General features: G+C 56.6%; 3 protein-coding genes across 7 annotated transcripts; 2 read left to right on the top strand and 1 right to left on the bottom strand.

Moving 5' to 3' along the window:
- Positions 1–76: 76 nt before the first annotated feature.
- On the top strand, positions 77–5,547 carry PIH1D1 (PIH1 domain containing 1). 5 transcript variants are annotated; one of them, XM_055146314.1, is made up of 9 exons: positions 77–450; positions 744–810; positions 1,123–1,302; positions 2,589–2,650; positions 2,740–2,821; positions 3,331–3,460; positions 4,124–4,199; positions 5,123–5,335; positions 5,458–5,547. In XM_055146314.1, exons 1-9 carry the CDS (start codon positions 361–363, stop codon positions 5,494–5,496), a joined length of 939 nt encoding a protein of 312 aa, XP_055002289.1. In that variant the 5' UTR covers positions 77–360; the 3' UTR covers positions 5,497–5,547. The 5 variants fall into 5 exon arrangements, with proteins under 5 accessions (XP_055002289.1, XP_055002287.1, XP_055002291.1 ...); XM_055146312.1 differs by having other exon boundaries at positions 91–450; positions 5,455–5,547; XM_055146316.1 differs by having other exon boundaries at positions 96–450; positions 5,167–5,335.
- Positions 5,548–8,390: 2,843 nt separating this feature from the next.
- On the top strand, positions 8,391–20,966 carry SLC17A7 (solute carrier family 17 member 7). Its single transcript, XM_004619832.2, has 12 exons — positions 8,391–8,614; positions 13,657–13,909; positions 15,618–15,736; positions 16,464–16,578; positions 16,658–16,745; positions 16,937–17,023; positions 17,117–17,259; positions 17,976–18,125; positions 18,281–18,413; positions 18,841–18,951; positions 19,371–19,498; positions 19,614–20,966. Exons 1-12 carry the CDS (start codon positions 8,553–8,555, stop codon positions 19,905–19,907), a joined length of 1,683 nt encoding a protein of 560 aa, XP_004619889.1. The 5' UTR covers positions 8,391–8,552; the 3' UTR covers positions 19,908–20,966.
- A 143-nt stretch (positions 20,967–21,109) lies between these two features.
- GFY (golgi associated olfactory signaling regulator) lies at positions 21,110–24,805 on the bottom strand. Its single transcript, XM_004619743.2, has 4 exons — positions 24,703–24,805; positions 22,362–23,497; positions 22,117–22,290; positions 21,110–21,451 (listed from the first exon to the last, which is right to left on the bottom strand). The coding sequence occupies exons 2-4, from the start codon at positions 23,473–23,475 to the stop codon at positions 21,252–21,254; spliced, it is 1,488 nt and encodes a 495-aa protein (XP_004619800.1). The 5' UTR covers positions 23,476–23,497; positions 24,703–24,805; the 3' UTR covers positions 21,110–21,251.
- Between the last annotated feature and the right edge of the window lie 850 nt (positions 24,806–25,655).

Below are 25,655 nucleotides of genomic sequence, written 5' to 3'. Positions count from 1 at the left end.
CAGGCTGAAATTAGAATCTCATCTATGATTGGTTGTTATCCAAAAGTAGGCGGCGCAAGACTGACGAATCAGGGTTAAAGCAGGACGGAAGTGTGTCTTCCCCGACTCTGGAATACAGACCGGAAATGTGGCTGGTCTGTAGGCTTTCGGCACGTTAGCGCGATAGAATTACTGTAGAGCCACTATCTCCCAATAGAATTGAGGACGGTAACTGTCCAGGGTGGAATCTGTCTCTGGCCAAGTTTTTAGGTTTGCGAACAGAAGAATTGAGTGTTGGGAGTAGGCCCTAGTGATCGGATCCCAGCGTGGGTTCCCCCGGGATAGAGTTGCTGGGGACGCCGAGGTTTCTTGGTCAGGGCCATGGCGGACTCGAAGCTGCTAGTGCCGGAGCTGAGCGAAGCTGAGGCAGCGGACACTGAGACGGCACGTTTCGAGGAACTACTGCTGCAGGTGCGGATTGAGTGGCTTCTCAGGTCCTTTTGGGTCTTGAGTATTTGCGGGATTGCGTGCGTCTGCATCATGGGAGACTGGACTACAGCTCCCATGATGCACTGGGAGGCAACGGGGCCCCTGGGAAATGTAGTTACTTAGCTACATAAATTCTGGAAATGAGAAATTGGGGTGCTAAGGATTCTGCAGAGGAGCAAAGAGACACACGTAAATGTAAAAACTGCTCAACTTGCGGAGAAATTGAGGGATCTGATAAGCACAGCTGTTAAACCTGGAGACTTCTCTTCACACAGGCCTCCAAGGAGCTCCAGCAAGCCCAGATGAGCAGACAAGACTCAACAAAGATCCAACCTCAGCCTGGTGAGAAAGACAGAAATCCAAAGATAGAGGGATAGAATCTTACATAGGGGCACAGAGACTGGGGCGGGGAACACCATAATGGGGTCTGGGGTCGGATGTGATATAGATTGCAAAACCCCAGGAGAGTTAGGAAAGAATAGGAGTGAGCAGAGACGGAGACAAAGACTCCAAGATAGACTTAATGTCAGAATTTGGGGCTGGGAAGGGGACAGACTCACAGAGTGGGACGGGTCAGCAGGTTAGTGTGGGGAAGGATGGTTGGAGATCTCGACCCAGCAGGTGGAGATGCCCAGACCAACCCATTTTGCCTAGGTTTCTGTGTAAAGACCAGCTCCTCCGAAGGGAAGGTTTTCATCAATATCTGTCACTCTCCCTCCATCCCTCCCCCGGCTGACCTGACGGAGGATGAGCTGCTTCAGATGTTGGAGGAGGACCAAGCCGGCTTCCGCATCCCCATGAGTCTGGGAGAGCCTCACGCTGAGCTGGATGCAAGTCAGTTCCTACAGAAGACCCAGGAAGCTGGCTCCTCTCTCTCCCTTCTTCCCTAGAACCCTAGCGTCCAGCCCGGAGGTCTCTTTCCCAAGCTAGAAATCCTGCACACCTTCCCCTACCCCCTATCACAGTCTTTCTCCTGCTTGAACCACATCCAGGATCCGCTGCATGGGGCAGACTTGGTTCCCCCCACACAGCCAAGCGGGCAGTTCACCCTGCGCCTCTCCTAGGCAGCTGCTCTTGTTAAATGGTCTCTTGGCTCTTGTATGTGGACAGCGTGCCCGTTTTATCCTCTGCCTTCTTCCCTGGGTCTCTTCCTTATCTCAGCACTGTCTTTGTATTCCCTGTGGGGGTGGGGTGGGGGAAATCTGTCCCAAAAATTTACTGCTGGCTGGCCTTGGGGAACCATATGGGATGTCAGGAATTGAACCTGCCAGCTATACTATCTCTCCAACAGCTTTGTATTCGTGTGTGTGTGTGTGTTTTGGTCACACACAGCAGTCCTAAGGGGTTACTTCTGGCTCTGTACTTAGGAATTACTCCTTGCGGTGCTTGGGTGTCTATGTGGGATGCCAGGGATCAAACCCATGTCAGATACATATAAGGCAAATGCTCTGCCCACTGTGCTACCTCTCCAACCCCTATATATTTTTTTTGATAGTTCATTTTGGGGGTCACATTTTGTCAGGCTTGGGGCTATTCTTGTCTCTGTGCTTGGGGGGGAGGGACACTGCTCCCTGCAGTGCTCTGGGATGTTACAGATGCCCCTTGAGTGCTCTCTCTCTCTGGCTCTTTTTTACAGAAATCTAAAGGGACATGGGGCTGAAGCCATAGTACAGTAGGTAGGGCGCTTGCCTTGCATATGGCCAACTCAGTTCTGATCCCTAGCACTCCATATGGTTCCTCAAACACTTTCAGAAGTAATTCCTGAGTGCAGGAGGCAAGAGTTGCCCCCTAAGCATTGCTGGGTGCGTCCAAAAAAAGCAAAGGAAAAAAAAATTATACTGTTTTTTTCTTCTGGGGGTCACTCCTGGCTCTGCACTCAGGAATTACTCCTGGCGGGGCTTGGGGAACCACATGGGAGCCAGGGATCAGACCTGGGTTGGCCACATACAAGGCAAACGCCCTACCCGCTGTGCTATTGCTCCTGCCCCAGGACTTCTGCCCAGAGCACTGTCTTCCTGATAGTCACTGGGGATTACTGAGTTTTTCCACCTCTGGGTCTGGGTGGTGGGATATTCCCAGAGGGGTGAAGTGGGTGGCTCACGCCCATTCTCTCCCTGCAGAAGGCCAGGGTTGTACCGCCTATGATGTGGCTGTCAACAGCGACTTCTACCGGAGGATGCAGGTGGGGGCGGGGCTTCGGGGAGGCTTGGGAGGAGCCTCTCCCTGCCCCGCAGCTCTGGCCCGCATGGCTTCTCCCTCTCTCACCGCTAGAATAGCGATTTCCTGCGGGAGCTCGTCATCACCATAGCCAGGGAGGGCCTTGAGGACAAGTACAGCTTGCAGCTGAGTTCAGGTGAGTGCACTACACCTAGCGGTATACTCAGGGGTTACTTCTGGCTCTGAGCCCAGGGATCACTCCTGGCAGTGCTCGGGATGCATCTGAGATGCAGGGGATTGAACCCGGTTCATCCGTGTGTAAGGCAAACTGTCTTACTTACTGGACTATCTCTCCAGCCCGCAGCGGCCTGGCGGGATTACTCATTCCCCCCCATTACCACCACCACCACGTGTTGGGGTGGGAGGGAGAAAAGGCCCCTTTATAAGCCTGGGTTAAAGACTCCTGTCTGGGCGGCCTGGGAGGGGTGGAGCCAGAAATATGTGTGACTACATTTTATTGGTCAATATTCAGGAGGGGCGGGGCCAAGGTGGGCGGCTTCCTAGTAACAAGTGTGGGGGCGTGGCCACGTCTCTGACTTCTGCAGGGAGCACTGCCTTGGTCTGTGGGGCTGCTGGGCACACCCTGAAGGGAACAGAGGAGACACCCCCTCTCCCCCTGATGTACACCCATCCCCCTTCTCACAGAGTGGCGTTTGTTGAAGAATCGGCCTTTCCTGGGTTCCATCTCGCAGCAAAACATCCGTTCCCAGCAGCGTCCTCGGATCCAGGAGCTGGGCAACTTGGTAGCACCAGACCTCCCTGTAGCTGAAGAAGGGTGCGCCCGGGCAGGATGCCCTCGCTTTTATTTATTTCATTGTTTTGTTTTTATGACTGCCTGTGGCAGTGCTTAGAGCTGACTTCTGGCTCTGGGTTCAGGGATCACTCAGGCAATGCTTGGGAGATGATTTGGTGCCCGGATCGAATTGTAATTGGTCCCCTCTTTCTTTTTTTTTTTTTCTTTTTCTTTTTGGGTCACACCTGGTGATGCACAGGGGTTACTCCTGACTCTGCACTCAGGAATTACCCCTGGCCGTGCTCAGGGGACCATATGGGATGCTGGGATTCGAACCCGGGTCAGCCGCGTGCAAGGCAAATGCCCTACCCGCTGTGCTATTGATCCAGCCCCTGGTCCCCTCTTTTCAAATTGAATACTGTGGTGGTATTTGGGGGCCCACACTTGGTTGTGATACCTGTGGAGCTCAGCGCAGTTGCAATGCCTGGCATGTACCCCAGTCAGTGGCATGAGGTGGCTCGGGGTCCACTCACAGCCTCACTCAAGCCAGGCAGATTGCTGTGCCTCTACGACCCCCCAGATCCCTTTTCAGTGCTCCTAGGAATCCCCTGAGGAGGCGGCAGGGTTGCTAGGAGAGGAAGAAAGGGAACCGTGTATAGGGTGATGGGTGGAGACCAGGCTGCTCCTAATCCAGTGCTCCCACAGCCCTGAGAAGCCTCACCTGAACCTCTGGCTGGAAGCCCCTGACCTCCTCCTGGCTGAAATTGACCTGCCCAAGCTGGTGAGTGCCACTTGGCAGGAGAGGCAGATCAGGGTCTGGGAGGGTCAGGGTCATGTCTTGAGGGGACTTGTTGACATGTGAGCCTGATTCCTGCTCATCTACTTTTGGTGCTGTCTTGTGACTTGAGACCCTTGAAATAGTTTCGCAACGCAGGAGTCTCTTTGGGGGGAGGCAGAGTGCGGGGGTGGGGGGTCAGGGGGAAGTTTAGGTTATACCAAACAGCACTTGGGAGCTGTGTTCAGGATCACTCTCAGTGGTGTTTAGGGGACTATGTGATGTTTGGTGGGGGGGGGGTGTCAAACTGAGGTTGACCATGTGTAAGGCAAGTCTTAACCTTAGTGCATTTCTCTGGCTCCTCTTTTGAGCATTTTTGTTTTGGGGCCACATCTGCTCGTCCTCAGGGGTCTCTCCTGGCTCAGTGGGTGGGTGGGGGGGTCGCTCCTGGGGGTGTTCAGGGGATCAAGCCCAGGCCTCCTGCTTGCAAAGCCTGTGTGCACTCTCTTATACCCAGTGCTGGCCCCACACAAGACCTCTGCTCTGGGTCTGTTCTTTTTTTTTTTGCTTTTTTGGGTCACACCCGGCAAAGCACAGGGGTCACTCCTGGCTCATGCACTCAGGAATCACCCCTGGCGGTGCTCAGGGGACCATATGGGATGCTGGGATTCGAACCCGGGTCAGCCGCGTGCAAGGCAAACGCCCTACCCGCTGTGCTATCGCTCCAGCCCCTGGGTCTGTTCTTTTTTCTTTTTTTTTTTTCTTTTATTCTTTTTGGGTCAAACCCGGCAATGCACAGGGATTATTCCTGATTTTGCACTCAGGAATTACTCCTGGAGGTGCTCCAGGGACCAGATGGGATGCTGGGAATCGAACCCGGGTTGGCCGTGTGCAAGACAAATGCCCTACCCACTGTACTATCGCTCCAGCCTTCTGGGTCTGTTCTTACTACCCCAATATGCAAAACGGATAGTGGATTGATGTCACCACATCCCCAGGACGGAGCCCTGGGACTGTCACTGGAGATCGGGGAGAACCGCTTGGTGATGGGGGGCCCCCAGCAGCTCTACCATCTCGATGTTCACATCCCCCTGCGCATCAATTCTGACAAGAGCAAGGCAGCCTTTCATCGGATGAGAAAGGTGTGTGCAGGGATGCAGGGACACTGGTGGGGGGGAGGCGCAGGGCCCCCAGGGCTGAAGGAGGTGGGGGCTCAGAACTAGATGCTGAATCGCTGAGTCCCCCTTTTCTCTCTCTGCAGCAGCTGATGGTGGCCATGCCCCTTCTGGCAGCGCCTTCCTGACCAGGCATGTGGAGTCTGGGGGTGTTTGAAAATAAAGGACCTTTGCTTTTGTTTTGTGTTCTGGTAGGAGTAGCTGGGGAAAGGGGGGGACATTGGGGTCACTGCCGCACTTCAAACCTCTAGTCTTTCCTTATTAGTCTCCCACATGACCCTGCCCCCCTTCTTAGCTCCCCTGTGCCCCCAGGATGAACCCCAGGCCCCTCTGTCAAGCCTTCAAGTCCCCATAGTGCTTGGCCTCCTTCCCATCAGGTATGACTCCTCCTCTCCCTTCCATCTGCCCATACTGAGTGGGGTCCTCCTCATGGGAACTTTCACCCCTTCTCCCATTTTCTGTTGTTTCCTCCTGCTTTATGTGCTCTTCTGAGGTTCAGTCTAGAAAATCCGAATCTTGCATTCCCAGGCATGTTTACTGAGCTTCTCACTTACCTCCAGCTTCTGCTCCCATCCTGACAAGCCACTCTTGCTGGCTGACCCTGACAGCTGCCCCATCTCTGAGCCTTCTCTGCTCTCAAATCTGTTCCCTCTGCTTGAGATGCTGCCCCAGCCCCCCACCTCCAGGCTCGTGTCTGTCGTATTAGCTTTTCCTGGAAAGTGTTTCCAGTTCCCAGCATTCTCCCTTCTTCCATTTTCAGCTCCTCCTCCGCCGTCCCCAATACCTGCTGTCACTCATCACTCCGTGCCCTGTTGTATAACAAGGCCAGAAGCGTTTGTGGAATCAATGATTGCTGCACCCTCTCTTTGGAGGCGGATACGTCATGGAACAGCCTCAGTAGTAAATGTTGAAGGAAGGGAGAGGCGGTTGTGGCCTCACTGAGTGAACTGGGAGAAAGCGGGGAGGAGAGAATGGTGGCAGGGATCTTCACTTTTTGGGGCCACACCTTGCGTGATCTGGAATTACTCCCTGCTCGGGGATTGGGTTTGCTCCATGGGATTCCACAAGCAAAGCCCCGGTGCTTTGAGTTCTCTCCGGGCCCTCCCTCCACCCCCACCCACGACGGGTGGAGGAGTGGTTGGAGGTAGTTTTGTTTGGTGTCCTAAGTAGCCATCTAGCGAGCTTCCGCGTCGCGGCCACCAGAGGGTGCAAGAGATTTCAGCCCAGTTTTAGGGAACTACAATTCCCAGCAGCCCTCCTAGCGCGGGGCCCTTCTGAAACCAATGGTGAATTGCGGTGCTCGCTGGGACTCGTAGTTCGCACAGGAAACGCGTTGGAAGCATTCCCATGGTCCCGAAAAAGTGTAGGGCTGGGTCCTTGCCACCTTCCTCGGTCTCCATGGTGACGGTTCCGGCGGAGGCCCGGGATTTGGCAGTAGCGGGGGCCTCCTTTCCCACTCCCTCCTCTTCACCATCTGCTCCACCTTCACACCTGGCCCGCAGCCGCGGCCGCCGCCTCCACACCCAGGCGGGGAGGCTGCAGCCACAGGGTGGCGCGTGAGGACGGCTGGGCAGCCTCCTCCCTCAGACCGGGGGCCAGACCCCAGCCTCTCTCCTGACACCCGGGAGCTCAGACCCCTAGCTCCTCCTCTCTCAAACCCAAGAGTGTAGAACCCCCGCCCTCCCAGCCCTTCTTTTAGTGTGCAGACCCCCAGCTTCTCCCTCAGACCAGGAATGCAGACTCCAAGGCCCTTCCCCTCAGACCCAGGAGTGCAGACCCCCAGGCCTTTCTCCCTCAGACCCAGTAGTGCAGAGCCCCAGCCCCATCTCCCTCAGACCAAAAGACCCTAACACCTCCTTGAGCTCCGGGTGTGGGCTTTTCCCAGCGAGGGAGGCAAAGCCGGGAGCTAGAGGCTGTGGCACCCCCGCCGGTGGCGCCCGCCCGCCCGACCGCACGCAGTGCCCGCTGCCCCTCCCACCCCGGCGGTCTTGCGCGGCATCATGAAAAATTAATCCCAAATGCATTTGCAGCCCGACGCAGGGAGTCGGTGAGGGAAGCAGGCCCCAGGGCTGGGATCTAGAGGTGGACTCGGCGTGGAGGAGAGGGGAGAAAAGAATCCCGGCGGGAAGAGATGCAATTTAGGGAGAAATGGGAGAGAATTTAGGGGGTGGGGGGAACAGATCCCAGGGGAGTGGACAAAACTTCTGGAGCAAGAACAACCGAAGGGGCGGGGACTGGGTTCAGGGGGCGGGGACTGGGCTCAGGAGGCGGGGTCCAACTCTGGAGCTTCGGTAGAATTCACCAGTGTTGGACAGGACTCTGGGAAGAGAACTCAATGGTGGGATCGAAGTCAAAGGGCGGGATGGACCCCAGAAGGAGGAGGAGGGCGTTTTATGGCCCTGTGAGAACAGGGTTTACTTGTCGCGAATGGACTCTGAGGAGGAGGAAGCCGGGAGTGAAGGCGCCCCGAGGGAAAATGGAACTGCACGGGGATAGAATTCCATAGGGGAGAGGGAAACCAAGGTGGGTGGAAGCCCGGACGCGGGAGAAAGAGACCTCTGGGGGGATCGCAGTGTGTGTGGGGGGGTGAAATTCAGAGGGGATGAATTTCTTGAGTCAGAAGAGAACTCACTAAATAGGAAAGTTGGAAGAAGGGATGATGCGGGTTTGGGAAGGTGGAATTCGGGGCGCGAAATTCCTCCAAGAGGGCGCGGATGCTATCAGAGAGGACTGGGAGGGTGAGAGACAAGAAGAAAAGTCAGAGGCAGCTGGAACTTTACGGGACGGTGAGGAGAGGATGAAAAGAGGGGTAACTGAAGCTTGGACAAGCCCCCGGGAAGAGAAGCAGGGAGTAGAGAAAATCTGGGCTTGAAGGAGCCACGGGACGTGGAGCAGATGGGGAGGGGAGAGCGTTCGGGACCCAGGGGCGTGGACTCGCGCGAGAGGCGGAGCTTCAGGTGGGCGGGGTCAGATTATGGGCGGAGACTCTGGCGCCCCGCCCCCGGCGCTGAGTCCAGTGACAGCCCCCCGCCCCGGCAGCCGGCACTCGCAGCCTCCTTCCCCCCCGAGCGGAGCTGCGGGGCCGGCCGGGCCGGGGCGGACCCGACCCCGGGAACCCGGACACGGCCGCCCGGGCCCGCGGGCGGGGGGATCGGCGGGGGGACCGCCGGCTCGGGCAGCCACCATGGAGTTCCGCCAGGAGGAGTTTCGGAAGCTTGCGGGTCGCGCCCTCGGGAGGCTGCACCGGTGAGCGTGGTGGGGTCCCGAGCGCAAGGGTTCAAGGAAGATGCTTATTTCTGCCTGGGCGCTATGGACAGCTGCCAGGCGGTACCTGTGGATGGGAGGTGGCCCCCGTCTGTTCAGTTTTTCCCTTTTGGTCTCCGACGGCACTGTTTGTTCTCTCTGGTCTGTTCGGGTTTACCATCCTTCGCTTTTCTCCGCCCCACCCCATGCCAGGCTCTATCCTTTTCTCAGGGACTGTGGTCCCTCTCTCCTTTGGGCCCCTGACATCTCCCTACTTCTGGTTCCCTAGCTTCTCTCTCGAGTCCTTTCTTTGCCTCTCTGCCCCTAACCCCCAAGGGTCTTACTCTTTAGTTGGGACTCTGCCCCCCACCTTTTTTCTGCTCCTCTGACCTTTGTACTCCCTCTGCAGATCTCCCTAAATCCTTCTCTCTGGGATCCTGTCCCCTTCTCTCTGGGCCCCTGTATCCCTCTCTCTGGGCCCCCATCCCCTCTCTCTGGGGCCCTTCTCCTTTAGGGTCTCTGCCCTGTCTCCAGGTTTTGATCCACCACCCTCAAGTCTATCTCTGTATCTGTCCATTTCCATCCTCGAACCATTTAATCTGCAGCTAAAGCGGATTGGGGTTCTTTCGGTCTTGTCCTTGAGGAGAATTAATCCAGCAGGAAGAGGCCGGGTATTGGGGTGTCCTGGGGCTCCAGGGGAGATGGAGTTACAGGCATAAAATAAGGCTCCAGGAGCTGGTCCCATTTCCTGCAAGACATAGACTAGATCTTAGAGGGACTTTCTCCCAGTCAAGAGGTGACCCCAATGACCCGGGTGTCCCCCGGTACTTTGGACACTTCCCTCCAGCCTCACCCCCCAACCCTAGCCTTGGCTCCAAGTCAGAGAAATTACTCAGCTGCGGAGAAGCCTAAAAATATCTGGTCCCAGTGCGGGGGAGAGAAGGCTGTCTCAGCGCTGGCCCTGCAGACACTCCCTTGGACCCCGGACCCCTGCCCCGCTGTCTGGACCCCACCTTGAGTCTGAGCCCATGTCCCCCAGCCAGGGGCTAGGTCTGTGCTGGTCCCACTTGCTGCCAGTCCCCTCCTCGAAAGAAACCCAGAATCTTCAGGCTCCAGGAAGGAAAATGGGTGGGGGGTGGGTGGGTGAGGCTGGAGAGCAGGGATCTGTATCCGGGATAACCTCACTCCTTCTTTTCCCCCTCTGCCAGCCCCTCCCCACCCTTTTTCTCGCCTCCTTTCACGAGTTTCTCAAAATATATCAGTGCGAAGTCAGGAGAGGGAGGCGCGTGGATGGTGGGGGCTGGGGGCGCTGCGGGCGGGGGCTGGGGGCCGGTTCCATAGGTCCTTCCTGCAGCCTCTGCAGCTCAGCTTCTATTCCTCATGACTCTACTGTACCCCGACTTCTCCCTGCGCCCCTAGAGAAACCACCATCTCCCTCCGAGAGCCACAAGGGCTTTCAGTCAACAAGCTCTGTCTCCGAGTCCGTTCTGGGGTTCACTTCAAAGCTGGGGTCTGGCCCATCTTGGATGCAATGCCTTGGCTCCATTTAATCATGGACAAAGCTGGGGGAAACTGAAGCTCTGGCTGAGAAAATGAAGAAAATGAGGGATGTGGCCAGGTATCCTGGGCTGTCCCCTGCGCCATCCCGAGGCCATAGAATTTCCTCAAGATGAATGACGCCGATGAGGAGAGTCACCAGATTGGGGACAGAAAGTAACCCAGGGCCCCTTAGCACAAAGATATGGGGGATGGGCGCTGAGGGGAGGAAGACCAAACCACCTCCTTCCTGAGAGTTTGGTGGATATGACCTTGGACCTGCCACTTCTGCCTTCTGAGCCTCAGTTTCCTTACTTCTATGATGGGAAGGGACAAGAGATCCAAAGGAAGGCAAGGGACAGGGTCATGGCCAGAGCATTGGGCAGAGCCAGAGGGGGACCTTCCACCTTTTGATTCCCGGCTTTCTAAGCCTCTCTACCTTGTTCCCCCAGACCTTAGGGAGGAGAGGACCCTTCATTTCATCCTCTCCCTTCCATCTTTGACCTCTACAGAGCCTCAGAGCTACTTTCAGTTCTGCACCCCAAGTTCTCCTGTCCTCAAATAACAATGAAGGGCCTTCCTCATGATGGACCACTTGGGCAGCTGCATTGTTTTGAGGTCAACTGAGGCCTGGGAGATTAACCAGGAATTGTTACCACACCCTTCAGAATAATATATAGAAATAATGCATCCAGAACTCGGGGGAGGGGGTCTTACCAGAAATGCCCTTTGATCTGTGTAACCTGTTTGTGTGCAGAGCAAATCTCACTGCAACAGCACCTGGTTTCTTGTCTTGAGTCCCCAGTGTCCCCTATTCTGCTTATTTTTGGGACCTGCCTGGCAGTGCTCAGGGCTTACTCCTGGCTCTGTGCTTAGGGATAGCTCCTGGTGGGCTTGGGGGACCGTATGGGGTGCCGGAGATCAAACTCAGGTCATTTGCATACGAGGCAAACACTCTCCCTGCTGTCCTATCATTCCAGCCCCCTGCCCTTTTTTTTTTTTTGCTTTTTTTGGGTCACACCTGGCGATGCTCAGGGGTTACTCCTGGCTCTGCACTCAAGAATTACTCCTGGCAGTGCTCAGGGGACCATATGGGATGCTGGGAATCGAACCCGGGTTCGGCCGCGTGCCCTACCTGCTGTGCTATCGCTCTAGCACCCCCTACCCTATTTTTTTACTCAGACTAGATCCTTTGTTGTGCCTTTCCTTCCTCAGAAGCCTCCAGTCTGTATAGATTCCCTGAATGCACTCAATTAAATGGTTTTATTTCTCTCCTATTCACCTGTCTGATGTTAATTTACTTGTTTGCCTAGCCTAAGAAAAAGGAGACTGATCAGAGACACCTTTCTTCTCTACCCCTCCCCGTTGTAGTCCCTCGAAGTCCCCTCTGTGACTCCTCATTCTGCTCTCGTGCCCATTTCACAGATGTGAAATACTAAGGCCATGTCCCCATTGGGTAAGCGGGGGCTTAGAGATCAGACATCTCTGTCCCATTACCAATGGATATCAAATTTCAGGGTGCCCAAAATCCCATCTTGAGTTTCAAATCCTATTTTCTCTTGACCTGGGTCAAGGTCTCGTGGCCTGCCATGTTCTGATGGGAAAGGCAGTGTGCCCCCTGTTCTATCCATGCTGGGTACTTCCATTCCCTGCCCCCTTGTATGCTTACCAGCTTGCTGGGTCTCTCTGCTTCCTCAGGGTTTCATTTGCCCCTGGGATCAGTCCACGCCCTCACCCGTGCTCTCCCCACCCTGATTCTCCCCCTCCCTACCTCCTTAAGTTCTAGAATGGGGAGAATGACTATGTTCTCTCTTCTCTCCCCCCTGCCCCCCCCACCGTCTGGCTGTTCTTTCCTCCCCCGTCCGAGTCTCCCTCATCTCCATCTGTTCTAGCCCCTTCCTGGGATCCAGCCCGGTCCTCTGGCTGCCTCCCTGCCCGCCTCCATGAAGGGTCGTTTCTCACAAATCACATCCCCAGCCTGGCTTTCCTCACGCCTCATCTCCAGGCTCTGGGTTGCTGCCATACCCTCTCTGTCTGTCTGTCTGTCTGTCTTTCTCCTTTGCCAGGTCTGTCCCCCTCGGTCTTCCCCTCCCTGGCTTGCTGTCTCTATCTTTTTCTCTCCCTCTGTCTCTGTCGCTCTTCCACTCAGCTCCCGTCTCTCTTCCATCACTGCTTCCCCACCCAGCTCTCCTCTCTCCCTTCACAGCCTTTCTCTGAGTTGCAGTGCCCACCCCACCCCCACCCCAGAAAGCGATCCGTCTTCGCAGGTCCAAACTTGGGTCCAGAATGGGCGGGGGCGAGAGTTATCCTGGGGCTGAAGCCAGTCCCCCTACCAGGGCCATCTGTCCCTTGCCAGGACAGCCCCCCTCCACCCCCCACTTTCTATCCTGTAGTCTGACAACCTGTTCCCAAGATTCCCCAGGGACAGTCTGCAGGGGGGCTGGATTTCAGGACCCTGGACATCTCCCCAGGCCCAGCTGGCAGGAAGGGGCTCCCTGCGTGTTGAGTCCGCTGGGTGTCAGCCCAGCACCTGAGTCTGGAAGCAGAAAAGGGCATGGGGGCTGGGGGAGGCAGGGTCGGTATATATAGCAGACGTGTCTGCGAAGCATCTGTTCTTTTGACACCTTTTGCTGAGGCATCTCCTTAGCGCCTTTGCTTCCTCAAATAGACTCATATCTGGCGGGGGGTGGGGTGGGGGGCAGCTGCAGAGTCTTGAGCTTGAGATGGGGGCTGGGGGACAGGTTTTGAAATTGCCAAGGGTAGTCTGGGGTCTAAACATCCTGAATTGAGAGATAACAGGGCTAGGGGGAGAAGGGAACCTGAATCTAAGGAATGAGAATGCTGGGGTGGGGGTGGGGGTTGGAATTGCCAATCCAAGGGAGGGGGGTTTCATATTCTTGAATCCTGTGGGGGGGGCGGTGGGAGAAGGAACTCAGGCTTAGACTCCTGGCTTTCTTTCTTTCTTTCTTTCTTTCTTTCTTTCTTTCTTTCTTTCTTTCTTTCTTTCTTTCTTTCTTTCTTTCTTTCTTCCTCTCCTTTTTTCTTTCTTCTTATTTTTCTTTTTGGGTCACACTCAGTGATGCTCAGGGGTTCCTCCTGGCTCTTGCCTGGCAGTGCTCAGGGGACCATATGGGATGCTGGGAATTGAACCCGGGTCGGCTGCGTGCAAGGCAAATGCCCTACCCGCCATGCTATCGCTCCAGCCCCGTCTTTTCTTCCTTTCTTTTTTCTTTCTTTCCTTTTTTGGAAGCTTACATCCAGCGCTGTTCAGGGATTTCTCCAGTCTGCACTAAGGAATCACTCCTGACAGTGACCCGGGATCCATATGGGATGCCGAGGATAGAACCAGGGTCTGCAGCGTGCAAAGAAAGCGCCCTGCCCGCTGAACTATGTCTTTATTCTGGGTCTTTGGCCCTGGGCTGTGTGCTGGGGAAGTGCGCTGTGCGTGGATGCGGTGGTGTGAAGGTCGGATGCTAAACATCTGTGTCTTTGGCTCCTGTGTTCCGTAGCCTTCTGGAGAAGCGGCAGGAAGGTGCCGAGACGCTGGAGTTGAGCGCCGACGGGCGCCCAGTGACCACGCAGACCCGGGACCCGCCAGTGGTGGACTGTACCTGCTTCGGTCTCCCTCGCCGCTACATCATCGCCATCATGAGCGGTTTGGGTTTCTGCATCAGCTTTGGCATCCGCTGCAATCTGGGCGTGGCCATCGTCTCCATGGTCAACAACAGCACCACGCACCGCGGGGGCCACGTCGTGGTGCAGGTAGCAGTCGGTTGCGTGGCCCAGGAAGTTTGAGCTACGCCCCTGCCAACCCACTGTCCGAGCAACCTTACCCATCTAACCTGCTCCTCAGCGCTGACGCTGACCTCGCCCCTAGGCCCCGCCCTTTCTAAGCCCGCCCCAAATGTAATGTAGCCCCGCCTCTGGTGGGTCCAGGTACCCGATTTCAAATGTAGCTTGTGGTCTTCCTAAGGTACCTTGGGGTTGCGCCGGCTCCATTTTGAGCCTCCGACCAATACATCTCCTTTAGCTGGGTCCAGGTCCCCCTCTGAATCGTGATCCTGGGTTTTTGCAAGATAAATCCTTCCCCCCTCTGAGCTGACAGTTATGTAAAGTCTCACTCCATTTCAGGACTTCTCCCTTTTCGTTTCAGCATAGACCATGCCCCAGCTGCAGAAAAACATTCCTGATTTGAGCTATGACATACCCACTCCCTTGCTTCCTTTCATCTGGCACCACCTCCTCAGTTATTTAAAACAAAACAAAACAAAAAAATGGGGCCAGACAGCCCGTACAGTGCAGAAGGTACTTGCCTTGCATGTATCTGACCCAGGTTTGATCCCCAGCACCTCAGATGGTCCCCTAGTTCACCAAGAATAACCCCTGAGTGTAAATCCAGGAGTTAAGTCCTAGCACAGCCAAGTGTGGCCCTCAAACAAACAAAAGACTTTGGGGAGCAGAGAGGGAGTTAGGGGTTAAGGTGCTTGCCTTGAATGCAGTCCACCCCAGCTGATTCCTAGCCCCATGTATGGTTTCCTAAGCACTGCCCTATGTGGTTCACAAACTTGCAGGGAAAAAATCTGTTGTTTTTTTTTTTTTTGCTTTTTGGGTCACATCTGGCGATGCACAGGGGTTACTCCTGGCTAATGCACTAAAGAAACACTCCTGGCGGTGCTCAGGGGACCATATGGGATGCTGGGAATCAAACCCGGGTCAGCTGCGTGCAAGACAAATGCCCTACCCACTGTGCTATCACTCCAGCCCCATGTGGTTTGCTTTTTTGAGACACCCTTGGCATGTTTGGGGATACTCCAGGCTCATTGCTCAGGGGTTGTTCCCTGCTGTGCTTCTAGGACCATGCGGTGGGGTGAATCAAACCTGGTCTCCTGCCATTAAAGCAAATATTTCATCCTTCAGCCTTCTCTCTGTCCCATCAGAGACTTTTAAAGTCCCAGACTAGAGCTTCTTATCCAGACATCTGGGCAAACAATATGTAATGTTGAGCAAGAAGCATGGGCCTCAGTATGAGCCTCTGACATTCGGTCATGGAACACTGGGGCTGAGGAGCAGGTAGAGTGAAGCTTCTAGAAAAGCAATAGTTCCTGGGTCTAGAGCAATAGTACAGTGAGGTAGGGCATTTGCCATGTAGGCGGTAGACCCAGATTCACTCCCCGACATCCCATATGGTGCCCCGAGCACCCCAGGAGTAATTCCTGAATGCAGAGCCAGGAGTAATCCTTCAGTATCACCGGGTGTGATCCAAGAAACCAAAAATAAAATAAAATAAAATAAAACAATAGTTCCTGATGCTAGGATAGTGTCCCAGATTTGGAGGGGGTGGTTTGAATTCTGATTGGCGGGTGTTTAAGCGGCTGGAGGCTATCCTGTTGCTGATTGGTTTAGAAACTCTTTGTGGATGCTGATTCGTGTAGGGCCAGAGTAGTTGTTTAACTTGCCTTTTGGTCCACAGAAAGCTCAGTTCAACTGGGATCCAGAGACTGTTGGCCTCATACATGGCTCCTTTTTCTGGGGCTACATTGTGACTCAGATTCCCGGAGGATTTATCTGCCAAAAATTTGCAGCCAACAGGTACGGGGTGGGATTTCAAGGAGGGCAGAGACTGTAGTTATAAGGAAGTGGCCTTGTATGGGGAGGCAGGAGGGAGCTGGCTCTAGGAAAACAGGAGGAACGTGGGTATGGTGGCCATCCAGTCTTTGAGAATGGCAAGATTGGGGAACGGAATGATAGTATAGGGGGGAGGGCATTTCCCTTGCATGTGGACGACCCAGGTTTGATCCCCAGCATCCCATATGGTCCCCAGAGCACTACTAGGAGGCTGGAGCAATTGCACAGCGGGTAGGGCGTTTTTCTTGCACGCGGCCGACCCGGGTTCCAGTCCTAGCATCCCATATGGTTCCCTGAGCACCGCTAGGAGTAATTCCTGAGTACAAAGCCAGGAATAACCCCTATGCATCGCCGGGTGTGACTCAAAAAGCAAAACAAAACAAAAAACAGAGCACTGCCAGGAGTAATTCCTGAGTGCGGAGCCAGAAGTGACCCCTGATCATCTCCGGGTGTGACCTATAAGCGAGAGAGAGAGAGAGAGAGAGAGAGAGAGAGAGAGAGAGAGAGAGAGAGAGAGAGAACGGCAAGGCTGTGGTCGGTCTCAGAAGGTAGGAATCACACAGAAAGTGGCTCCTGGGGTTCTGATGCATAGGGCCTGGCCCACTGTGGGAGGAAAGAGCCAGAGCATCTTCGGTGTGGCGGGACAGCTGACAGCTGGTCCCTTTTCTGGGACACGGTCTCTACCCACCAGGGTGTTTGGCTTTGCTATTGTGGCTACATCCACTTTAAACATGCTGATCCCTTCGGCTGCCCGCGTCCACTACGGCTGCGTCATCTTCGTGAGGATTCTGCAGGGGTTGGTAGAGGTAAAGCCCCAGCCCCTGTCCAGCCCCGCCCCTCCACGACCCCGCCTCTTCTTCTTGACCTGGGTCTTCTTCTCCGTAGGGGGTCACGTACCCCGCTTGCCACGGGATCTGGAGCAAATGGGCCCCGCCCTTAGAGCGGAGTCGCCTGGCGACAACAGCTTTTTGCGGTGAGAGGGAGGGGCTGGGGTCCCGGACTTGTCTGGTCTGAGGGAGGGGCTGCGGATCCAACCTGATGCTTCTGAGGGAGGAGGACAGATTTTTGCTTCTACTTCGGGGTGCTAGAAAGGCGGCGGCTGGGGGTCAGCACTCTTGGAGCAGAGGGAGACGGCGTGTCCTCTGTTCCCATGGTCCCTCGTAGGTTCTTACGCCGGGGCGGTGGTCGCGATGCCTCTCGCGGGGGTCCTGGTGCAGTACTCAGGATGGAGCTCTGTATTCTACGTCTACGGTGAGCGGTCTCGACGTCCTGGGTCCGGGTGGTGCTGGGGCAGAGGGAGGCCGAGGGTCACCTCGCTTCCCTCCTTCTGGTCCCCCACCCCAGGCAGCTTCGGGATCTTCTGGTACCTCTTCTGGCTGCTGGTGTCCTATGAGTCCCCGGCGCTGCACCCTAGCATTTCGGAAGAGGAGCGCAAATACATCGAGGATGCAATCGGCGAGAGCGCCAAACTCATGAACCCCGTCACGGTCCGGGTCCAAGCCTGTGGGGCGGAGGCGGGGACGGCTGTCCAGGCTGGGAGGGAGCAGACAGGGACTTCCAACTCACAAAGCGGAGCGGAGGGTGCTGGGAACCCGAAGGCGGGCCTTAGACCTAGGGGGCGGGGTGGGGCGAGGTCGGGGCGGGGTGAGGCGAGGTAGGCGGATCTGGAGGCACTGATTGGTTCGATGGAAACCAGGAGGCGGAATCAGTGGGGGTTAGCCAAGACCTCGGCGAGTGGGGCGAGAACCAGGGAATGGAATTGAATGAGTGACTTCTGGGCCCACCTGTGGGTTCCTGGGGTCTTCTTGGTGTCTGAACACCTGCGAACCTGAGGGCCCGTTTGTAGAGTTAGGTTCGCTGTATCCTGAAGTGTCTCTGCGGGCTAGGATCCCAGGGTGCCCCACAGGGACATAATGGGGCCATTATCATTCCTGGGTTCCTGAATTTAGTGAGGCTTGGAAATGGGTCTATTTTTTTAGGGGAGCGCACCGAGATGTAGTCAGGGATCACTCCTGGTGGAACTGGGGGGACCCTATCATGAGGCGGCAATCGAGCTTGGGTCTGCCATGTGCAATACAAGCGCTCTGCCCACTGCACCATCTCTCTGGTCCCTGGCAACGGGACTTTGTGGGACTCCTAAGAGGACACGGTGAGCGTCCAACTCCTGTCTCTGTCTTAGCGGCCTCTCTTGTCGCCCTTGCAGAAGTTTAACACCCCCTGGAGGCGCTTCTTCACATCCATGCCCGTTTACGCCATCATCGTGGCCAACTTCTGCCGAAGCTGGACTTTCTACCTGCTCCTCATCTCCCAGCCCGCCTACTTCGAAGAAGTGTTTGGCTTCGAGATCAGCAAGGTCGGGGCGGGGAGAGGGAGGGAGAGGGATGCAGGGAGCGGGGAGCTGAGGAACCGTGTGAGAAAAGGAGAGAGAGCTGAAACCACCCCCGCCCCTCTCCCGTCTGAAACGCGCTCTGCGCACCTCTGAACTCCTGCCCTTTCTGCCCCATGCAGGTGGGCCTGGTCTCAGCGCTGCCACACTTGGTGATGACCATCATCGTGCCCATCGGAGGTCAGATCGCAGACTTCCTGAGGAGCCGCCATATCATGTCCACCACCAACGTGCGCAAACTGATGAACTGCGGGGGTGAGTGGGGCGGGGCCAAACGGGCCTGTCCGACGGGGGGTCCCGTGGGGCTGAGCCGACCCAAGGCGGGGCGCAGGAGGTTGGGTAGGAACTCGACTGAGCCTGGAGATCCAAAGTCTGGGAGGCGCGTTGCACACTTGGCGGAGTCAGAGAAAGGGTGCCTAGGTGGGGCTTGGACGCTGTACCTTCAGGGCGTGACCGTGGAAGGCCGCGATTAGGGTGAGCGGTGTGTGTGTGGGGGGGAGTTGCTAGAGCCTGTCCGCGCAGCCGAGGGCCGGGTGCCAAGGAGCTAGGGTTTGAAGAGGGCGCGGCGGCCGAGTAGGGGCGGTCTCAGGGGCGAGGCTGGCCCGGGGTGGGGCGGGCTGAAGCGGGGACCGGGTTGGAGAGGGGGGCGGCGCCCGGCGCTCAGAGGCTGGGGTCTCCCCAGGCTTCGGCATGGAAGCCACGCTGCTGCTGGTGGTCGGCTACTCGCACTCCAAGGGCGTGGCCATCTCCTTCCTGGTTCTCGCCGTGGGCTTCAGCGGCTTCGCCATCTCTGGTGAGACCCACCGATGGGCAACCCGGGAGACACTGGTCAGCTGCCGCGGGGGTGGGGGCGGGGGCAGCGCGGGGGAAGGGCAGAGGGAACTTCCTGACTCAGGAAGGGGGAGCCTCTAGCTTGAAAAGATTCGCAGAATAAGGTGCTGGAGCGATAGCACCACGGGGAGGGCATTTGCCTTGCACACGGCCTACATGGGTTCGAACTCCGGCATTTCATAAGGTCCCCCGAGTACTGCCAGGAGTAATTCCTGAGCGCAAAGCCAGGAGTGACTCCTGAGCATCGCCAGATGTGGTATCCTCCAAAGAGGAAAAGAGCAGTCCTGGGCGGGAGGGGAAGGGGGTGTTGAGATTGGGGTGTCCCCAGCGGAAGTCTCTGCAGGAAGAGCCTGTTGTGACCCCTCTGGGTCTCCTCCCTAGGGTTTAATGTGAACCATTTGGACATCGCCCCACGCTATGCCAGTATCCTCATGGGCATCTCCAACGGTGTGGGCACCTTGTCGGGCATGGTGTGCCCCATCATCGTGGGCGCCATGACGAAGCACAAGGTGTGCACCCCTGATTTGTGGCTCACCTCCCTGGCCCCTTCCCTTCCCTCTGGGGTTCCTTTCTGCCTCTGTCGGTCACCTCTTCTCTGCCCGCCCTCCTTTTGTCCCCCTACAGACTCGGGAGGAGTGGCAGTATGTGTTCCTCATCGCCTCCCTGGTGCACTACGGGGGTGTCATCTTCTATGGGGTCTTCGCTTCTGGGGAGAAGCAGCCGTGGGCAGAACCTGAGGAAATGAGCGAAGAGAAATGTGGCTTTGTTGGCCACGACCAGCTGGCTGGCAGTGATGAGAGCGAGATGGAGGATGAGGTGGAGCCCCCCGGAGCCCCCCCTGCTCCGCCGCCCTCCTATGGGGCCACACACAGCACTCTCCAGCCCCCAAGACCCCCGCCTCCTGTCCGGGACTACTGACATGTGCCTCTCACTGAACGGCAGTCCAGGGCCTCCATTCCACGCATCTCTGGCCTGGGCGACAGTGTCAAGGATCCCCAAGTCCTGGCTGTCCCCTCAGGTCCTAGAAGCGCTCACCCCCCCACCCCCCGTGCGGTCCAGCCCTCTCCCCTTCCCAGTGGCCTCTCAGGGGTAGTGAAGCTGTAGGCTGACAGTTTCAAGGATGCCCACATTCCCTTCCAGGCCCCTTCTCCACTAGTTCTGCCTCAGTGGTTTCAAGTTCGCCTTCCAGGGCTTTCTTTGAATGGACAATTCAATCTCTTACTCTTGTGGTCTTGAGCATCCCCTGAGCACCCCCTCTTTCCTTCAACCCCTGAGAATACTCAGCTCCTGATGATTAAGCCCCTCCTCTCCTTCCAGAAAAATTCAAAGTCTTCTAGAAGTTTCCAAGCCCTTTCAACTACCCAACCTGCCCTTCTTGGGATTGATTTTCACCAGCGTTTCTGAGGGGAAACGGCGGTTTCAAGTCCCTCCTACCTCCCCCTCCCCCCCCACCAGCAGGTTCTGCTGTGACACCAAATTCCTCCTGGCTCTCCCTTGCTTGGCACACGGTCTAGGGAAGCCCCCCAAATGGTGGCTTTCATCAAATGCCTCTCCACCCCCATGCACTTTTTCTGACAGTTTTCAGGTCTAAATAGTGGCTGCTCCAGGCCATCAACTTGATTTGAAGCCACCGCCATTGAACTTCCCCTTGGTGGCTTCAAGATGCCCTTCTCCCCCACTTCCTTGCACTTTATTCTCCTGGGTGGTTTTCAACTGCCCTCCTTTTCTCAGTGGCCATTTGCGTGTCCCTCAGGGGCTAAATGACTAAAAATCTGGGATCCTTTCCCTCTCAGATGCCCCTCTTTTGGCTTAGAATTTTGAGCCCATCTATAGAAGTCACAGAATCCCAGGAAAGGGAATGGGGCTGGGGGAGAGGGGAGGGTTCCCCGGGGCAGGGCTGTGTCTGTGTGTCTGTCTCTGTGATTGTAAATCCTGCCCTGCCCCACTCCCAATAAAATGCTATGGTGTACAAACTCAGCTATGAGCTGGCCCCCTTTGCGCCTCCTCACACCCCAGGCTCCAGCCCTCGGACCCCAGAGTCCAGTGCTCTCTGTTCCAGGCCCTTGCCCCCAAGACCACGCTGGAGGGGGGTCACATCATGTGATTTATTGGGCCTCAGGCCTTTCCAGTCACAGCGAAAGCATGTGTGGGCTGACCCCTCTATCCCAGGACACCGCTACGTAGCAAAGCATGCCCGGAGGACAGGATTATCCGGTCCTTCCTCCGTCTGGGCCTGGCTGGGGTCTGCGAACTAAGAAGGGCTCACACGAAGTTGTTGGGAAGCGTGGCGGGGGACAGCGGTTCCAGGCGCTGGGGGCGGCCCCCGCGAGGTGGCGGGGGCAGTTTGGGGGGCAGTGGAGGCGTGGAGGGCGGCTGCTTGGTGGCGATGTGCGAAGGCACCCAGGCGTCAGGTGAGTAAAAGTAGAGGTCGTAGGGGTCTTTCGGAGCATCCAAGTGCATAACTGTGGGAGCAAAGGAGTGATGTCCCCTCTCAGGCGCCACTGAGCAGCGGAAGGGAGAGAGGGTTGGAGTCCTCGCTACAGCTGGGTTTCCAAATGAAAGCGGGGAGAGGCCGGAGAGAGTACAGTGGGGACCATCCTTGCCTTGCACGCAACTCACCCGGGTTTGATCCCCAACCCCAAAAGGTTGGGTGTGGCCCAACCGCCTCCCCAACAAGAAAGATAACGAAGGGAAGCAGGAGAGCGAACAAAGAGATTGTCCGGTGGGAGGCTGAGACTCTGCAGGGCCCGAGGCCGGGCGGGGCGGGGCCCGAGGTAGGGGCGGGGCATTGGGTCCTGGTCACGCCCTGGGATGGGTACGGGGCGGGGCCAAAGGCAGGGCGGGGCATTGGGTCCTGGTCACGCCTTGGGACGGGTACGGGGCGGGGCGGGGCGGGGCCCGAGGCAGGGGCGGGCACTGGGTCCTGGTCACGCCCTGGGATAGACATGGGGCGGGGCGGGGCCCGACTCTGGGATCCCGTTGTTGGCCCGCGCAGTTTCTGCGGGACAGGCGCTGACCAAGCAAGGGTCAGAGCTCTCCTGGCCCCTGGGTGGGAGGACCGTACTTCCGCCTGGGCGCCACAGTCGTGGCCATCCGCGAGTGCCGCACGGCAGGCAGGGGTTCTCACCAGGCTCGTCGCCGTCGTTGGGAAGGCGGTGGTGTGCGAAGGGCCGGTGGCGGGACGCCCGGCGGTAGAGACACCAGAGCAGCAGGAGAATGCCGATGAGCAGCCCGGTCCCGGCGAGGAACAGGCAGAGAGCCCCTCCCGCGGCGCCCCGGGGGCGCCCCACCAGCGTCACCCCTGCAGGAAGGAGACCCCGAGAATGAGCACCCCAAAGCCCCGCCCGCCCTCCGCCCCGCCCCGCCCCTTACCTGTCTCTTCCACTCGCTCCACGACGATGATGGTGTTGACTCGTTCGCCTCGGTTGCGCCGCTGCGGGGATTTGGGGGTGTCAGGGGCCGGTGGTTTGGGGGTCCCGGAAGGAAGAGGAGGGCTCACAATCCGGGCTGGGGTCGGAGGGGCATCGGGTCCCTTGGGACTTATGTTCTGGGGTGCAGTCATATCTAGGGTGGCTGGAGAGTCCGTGAGCAAGTGGAGGGAGTCGAGTCGGGGAGCTCCAGGGACATTGGCTTTGGGCTTCAAGGACTCATTGAGGGCAAGAGCTTCCTCTTTGAGGGGTGCAGGTGTTTCTGGGTGTAGGCTAGCGGCAATCTCATGGTGGGACACCACGGGGGTCTCTGTTGCATCCTGGAAGCGGGTTGTGGGGACTTCTGTTTGGGGAGTTTCTGGGGGGCTGGGCTTCTGGGTCACGTGGAATTCTGGGTGCAATGCTTCTGTAGGGTCTGGAAGAAGGGTTTGGGGGTATTCAGAGCTTGGGGTCTCAGTGGTGTCTGGGTTCTGCACTTCTGGCAGTTCAGGGTAAAGGGTTGTGGTGGGACCAGGACTTGGGGTATCAGGAACTTCTACATCTGAGATTTCTGAGGAGTTCAGCTTGGCAACCTCTGGGGATTGTGGATGTTGAGTTCCGCCAGGGTTTGGGATATCAGCAGATGCACTATTAGATTGGGGGGTGCCCAGGGATTCTGTGTGTGGAATTTGGGGTAGGTTAGGTTTAGTGGTCTCAGAAGGTTGTGAGTAGTTTGTTTTGGAATGGTTCATTTGGGGTATGTCCAGGGAATCGGATACTGAATTGTTGAGTGAGTTGAGTCTGGGGGTCTCAGGAGATTCTGGGTGTGGGGTTTCTGGGAAGCCAGGGTTGGGATTCTCAGTGGAGTCAGGGAGGGAGGGCTCAGGGGAAACTGGGTGAGCAGCCTGGGAGGGCTCAGGAGGAGAAGTTCCTGAGATCTCTGGGGTGGGGTTTGCAGACCCATCAGGGGTGGTCTCAGAGTAGGGGGCAGTAGGGGGTTGGGCTGAAGGGGCTGCCCTGGAACCGAGTGCAGCCAGGAGGAAGATGTGAAGGAAGAGGATTGGGCTAAAGGCCTTCATGGTGCTGGGAGACTGGGAATAGCTGAGGAGAAGCAGGAAACAAGGGGTTAAATATGGAAGTGCCTGCTCACCCCTACTCCCAACCCCAGGGACCCTGCCTTTTCCCCTGCCAGGGGCACCAGGCTATTCCCTGAAGATGCCCATGGTAGCTAGGGGAGACCAGCAAGGGCTTCTTGGGAGTCATAGATCACTTCCGTTTTTTCTTTTTCTGGGACGTGAGGGTCCCAAGAAAAGCTGATTCAAAACTAACCCCTCTCCAAGACCCCAGGCTTTCTTTGACTTTAATTTGGGGCTGGGGGAGGGGTACCTCCTCTGGAGTCCTTGGGCTGACTGGGCTACCCCAGGGCCCTTGGGATGCCATGCCAGTCATTGTTTACTGGGGAGGAAGCACAGATGGATGGAGGGGAGGCTGCCTATCTGAGGGAGAGGGGAGACTCCTGAGGCAAGAAAACTGCTGGGGGTTCAGACTCTGGGGTTCCAGAGGTGGAGAAGCTTTGGATTTAAACTACCGATTCTGGGGCTGGAGCTATAGCACAGAGGGTAGGGCGTTTGCCTTGCATGCGGTTGACCCGGGTTCGATTCCCAGCATCCCATAGGGTTCCCTGAGCACCGCCAGGAGTAATTCCTGAGTGCATGAACCAGGAGTAACCCCTGTGTATCACCGGGTGTGACCCAAAAAGCAAAAAGCAAACAAACAAAAAACTACCGATTCTGGGCTGGAGGGATAGCACAGTGGATAGGGCGCTGACCTGGGTTCCATCCCCAGCATCCCATATGGTCCCCCAAGTGCTGCCAGGAGTAATTCCTGAGTGTGGAGCCAGGAGTAACCCCTGAGCATCACCAGGTGTGGCCCAAAGAGCAAAATAAATAAATAAATAAATAAATAGACTCTCAGTTCAACTCTCAGTTCTTTAGAAAGGAAATACCTGTAGACTCAGAGGCTGAGATTTTGGAGGCAGAAAATCTTGGGGAGGGATGAATCTCCCCTCCTTAAGATGGGGAAACTTGACCCTAGGGGTCCCAAATTAGATGGAGAATGGGAGCTCTGAGACTGTCCTTCAGAGATGGAGTGTTGGGGTCTGGATCCCCCAGTCTTTGGTGGACAGGGCTGCAGGGCAGGACTTGGGGCTATTTATGGAGGCTGGAGTGGAACCCCAGGTCAGCTGGAGGCTGGGTGCAGGGGGACCTAGAAGGAATAGAGGTATTTGGGGCCCTGGGGTCTCTTACCTGCTTCAGAGGATCCAAAATAACAATAGCTGAGCAGAGCTGGATGCGGAGATGCAGTGAATGCTGGCAGAGACTCTGGGAGGGGTGGCAGGAGCTGGGGGCCCAAGGGTAAAAGTGACGCACCTGAACCCCTCCCTAGGGGTTGCTGGTGCCTAGTGACCTGCTTGAGCTCTTAAAGGTACAGGGATAGAGGTTGCTATCTTGGGAGCTTGGGGGTTGTGATTCAATGAAGCTATCTTCCCTTTGAACCCCAGGCTCCCTGTCCCCTGCCCAGGGTTCAGATTCTTGGGAGCCTCATTTCTGCACATTTCTGCAGCCAGGCCCCCATCCCCCTCCTCTTAGATTCAGAAATTCAGGTTCCGGGCACTTCCTTCCCAGGGATTCTGGGGCTTCTAGCCCATCCTTTGTAAACCTTTCTTTTTCCAGACTCAGGAAGATCTGCTCCCCCACAGTCAGTGGCCTTTGGGACCTCCCAACCTTTGCTCATCTTCTCCTTGAGCACTGGGCAGCCTCAAGAGCCAGGGTTGGGGGGGGGGGGACTAAGTCTTTTGTTTGTGTTTTGTTTTTTGGCCACACCCAGTGGTGCCCAGGAATCATTTCTGGTGGGCTCAGGAGACTGTATGGGATGCCAGAGATTGAATCCAGGTTGGCTGCGTGCAAGGCAAGCATCCTACCTGCCTTACAACTGCTCCAGCCCAAGGGGAACTAAGTCTTAGCAACACCCCAAAACTCCTAGGGGAAAGCTTGGGTAGTTGAGGACTCTTGTTTCTGTTTCTCAAGGTCTAAGACTTTCTGGATCTTGCTTATCTCTCTTCCTCATGGCTTTCTTTGGGGGGAGGGCACTGCTCAGGGTTTCCTCCTGACTCTGTGCTCAGGGATCACTCCTGGAAGTGCTCAGGGCACCACATAAGATGCTGGGGATTGAACGCTGGTCTGCTCATGCACAACAAACA

This window comes from Sorex araneus, chromosome 8 (assembly GCF_027595985.1).
Source record: "Sorex araneus isolate mSorAra2 chromosome 8, mSorAra2.pri, whole genome shotgun sequence".
Taxonomy (NCBI): Eukaryota; Metazoa; Chordata; class Mammalia; order Eulipotyphla; family Soricidae; genus Sorex; species Sorex araneus.
The sequence above is the reverse complement of the archived record's forward strand: the minus strand, read 5'-3'. Positions and strand labels throughout refer to the sequence as shown.

Coding starts and splice junctions, on each gene's coding strand:
- GFY (XM_004619743.2), bottom strand. CDS start 23,475: ATGAAGGCCTTTAGCCCAATCCTCTTCCTTCACATCTTCCTCCTGGCT. Junction 22,291..22,361: donor GGAGCGAGTGGAAGAGACAG/GTAAGGGGCGGG, acceptor TCCTTCCTGCAG/GGGTGACGCTGGTGGGGCGC. Junction 21,452..22,116: donor CAACGACGGCGACGAGCCTG/GTGAGAACCCCT, acceptor TTGCTCCCACAG/TTATGCACTTGGATGCTCCG.
- SLC17A7 (XM_004619832.2), top strand. CDS start 8,553: ATGGAGTTCCGCCAGGAGGAGTTTCGGAAGCTTGCGGGTCGCGCCCTC. Junction 17,260..17,975: donor AACTCATGAACCCCGTCACG/GTCCGGGTCCAA, acceptor TCGCCCTTGCAG/AAGTTTAACACCCCCTGGAG. Junction 18,414..18,840: donor CAAACTGATGAACTGCGGGG/GTGAGTGGGGCG, acceptor GGGTCTCCCCAG/GCTTCGGCATGGAAGCCACG.
- PIH1D1 (XM_055146312.1), top strand. CDS start 361: ATGGCGGACTCGAAGCTGCTAGTGCCGGAGCTGAGCGAAGCTGAGGCA. Junction 1,303..2,588: donor TCACGCTGAGCTGGATGCAA/GTCAGTTCCTAC, acceptor CTCTCCCTGCAG/AAGGCCAGGGTTGTACCGCC. Junction 2,822..3,330: donor CAGCTTGCAGCTGAGTTCAG/GTGAGTGCACTA, acceptor CCCTTCTCACAG/AGTGGCGTTTGTTGAAGAAT.